We start from the raw sequence: 2,236 nt of genomic DNA, 5'->3' as shown, positions 1-2,236 counted from the left end.
AAATAGATAATTTACCCATTTAATTAACAAAATATCCTGTCAAAACTAGACATGTCAGAAAATTTGAGGTTTTCGATTCGAAGCAGATGTATGTACAGTAATTACATTATATAAATCCAAACACAAAATCTCATCATAGATTGTTCATAAAAAAATGCTTCTATACTATTTCAAATTAATGGCATTTTTCTTTTTCATTTTCATTTTTCCCCTTCTGTTAATACTTGAACGTATTCATTGGAGTTTCATCATTAAAAAGTTCTTTCAGCCCTTTTAAAATATCAAAGACAAAAAAACAGAAAGAAAACGACAGCAACTTCGATGTTATAAATATAGCACTGGCTTACCTGAGACTCATAGACCGGACCGACCCTTGAAGTCAGAGGCGGGTCGAGAAGCGATTGCCGAATGGTACATAACGTCATGTAACGACGACGATCTGGTTATCATCAATCGGAGCTGCTTCGCCTTCTCATCGGTGAAGGAACCCGGGTAAAACTTCGACCTCGCCAATTTTTGTGGCGGATCCATTTCCAGTTCGCCTTCACTTCTCTCCTTGAACTCAGCTCTATTATATGAATCAATGTAGTCCGGCTCCGAAGACACTCGAAAAAGGGGAACCAACCGGCTGGCGGAGGAAGATGACGAAATACTCTTCCGGCGGCTGGGATCGGACTTGGTGTAACCGGGAACAGCTGAGGCGTAGACTCCAGTGAGGCTACAACTGAGAAGACCATTGAGATTAAAATCTTAATGAAACTGGATTTAAGAGATAATTAGGGTTAGTGGAATTGGGGAACTTTTGAGATTTATAATTATAAACAGAGATAGGAAAGTGAAAGTACGGTCGAATATATTATAATACACACATCATTTTCTCAGCTTGGAAAGATGGAGGGGCAAACCGATAGGACCTGACACACGTAGGTGACTGCCTATAACTCATTGAGTAAAATATATATTTAGTCCCATAATTATTCTTGCAGATATATTTTCGTCATTCAATTATTTTTAAAATTATATTTAATAACGTTTTAATCTTTTATCGTTAAAAAATTTAATAGTAATGGTAACATGTATTTATAAAATAATATCATATCATCGTTAAAAAAATAAAAATAAAATTATCACTTTAGTAGTTTTATCTATTTTTAATAGCGAGTGATTAAAACGGAACAAAATCATAATATTACATATTATTTAAAAAAATAATTAAATGACTAAAATAAACCCATAAGAATACATTGACGACTAAATATATATTTTTATCCTAATTGTTGTTACTTTGTTAAAGCTTTTCTATTATCAATTATTAATTAATGTATATAATAAAATATTAAATCTTCAGGTAAATTATTTAATTAATCACTTTCGTTTAAGTTTTGTACAATTTTTATGACACCAAAAAAATAATATTTGATTATTTTCGTTTTTATATATTTAAGATTTAGTCAATTTCATATTTATTTAACTAAGATGTGGTCACAAAGGGTTAATAGTCGTTAAACCTTTAATAGATTGTTGGCGTGGCACGATTAATTTATAAAATTAAAATGGGTAAACTATACAATGGTTACTAAAGTTTGAGTAATTTTTAATTTTCCTCACTAAAGTTTCAAAAGTAACAAATTGGTCACTAAAATATCAAATAGATCATTGAGCAATGATTTTATATATGATTTACCCCAAAAGCTTTCTAATTTTTCCATTTTTTCAATTTTAATTTATATACTTTTTAAATTTTAAAAATAGAACTTAGAAATTAACTTTTTTTTTGACATAAATGTAACAACCCGGAATAAAATTTAGAGGAAAAAAAATTTAATTAAGTAATTTGGCAAAAATTTGAGGATTAAATCGAAAGTTTTCAAAATTGTAGGCCATTTTAGAAGTTAAAGGAAATTCAGGGACCAAACCCTGCATTACTCCTTTTAGTGTCGGCAGAAAATTTCATATAAACATATGAATGGTTTTCTGTTTTCAAAACAGAAAACAATTGTGAAATTCTTCCTCACGCACACAACTTCCAAACTCGATTCCGACGCCGTCCGAATTCCGATCGTTGTTTTGAAACCACCGTTGTGTTCATCATCGAGCGAGGAGCAAAACCTTCAAATTAATTGAAGCGAAACGCGGCCAAACGTCGGGAATTTCCAGTCAAAGTAGCGACGGTTTTGTTAGCTCTATCGCCGAGAAAATCTTAAATTCACCGCTGATCGTTGCTCTGTTTACGACA

The 2,236-nt window shown here is 31.6% G+C and overlaps 1 protein-coding gene across 1 annotated transcript; it reads right to left on the bottom strand.

Moving 5' to 3' along the window:
* Nucleotides 1-354: 354 nt before the first annotated feature.
* Nucleotides 355-946, bottom strand: LOC120134706. Its single transcript, XM_039151145.1, has 2 exons — nucleotides 870-946; nucleotides 355-724 (listed from the first exon to the last, which is right to left on the bottom strand). The coding sequence occupies exons 1-2, from the start codon at nucleotides 944-946 to the stop codon at nucleotides 355-357; spliced, it is 447 nt and encodes a 148-aa protein (XP_039007076.1).
* Nucleotides 947-2,236: the final 1,290 nt, after the last annotated feature.

The sequence above is a fragment of the Hibiscus syriacus genome, unplaced genomic scaffold (assembly GCF_006381635.1).
Source record: "Hibiscus syriacus cultivar Baekdansim isolate YM2019G1 unplaced genomic scaffold, ASM638163v2 tig00110597_pilon, whole genome shotgun sequence".
NCBI lineage: Eukaryota > Viridiplantae > Streptophyta > Magnoliopsida > Malvales > Malvaceae > Hibiscus > Hibiscus syriacus.
Note: the sequence above shows the minus strand (reverse complement) of the source record. Positions and strands in the feature narration are given on the sequence as shown.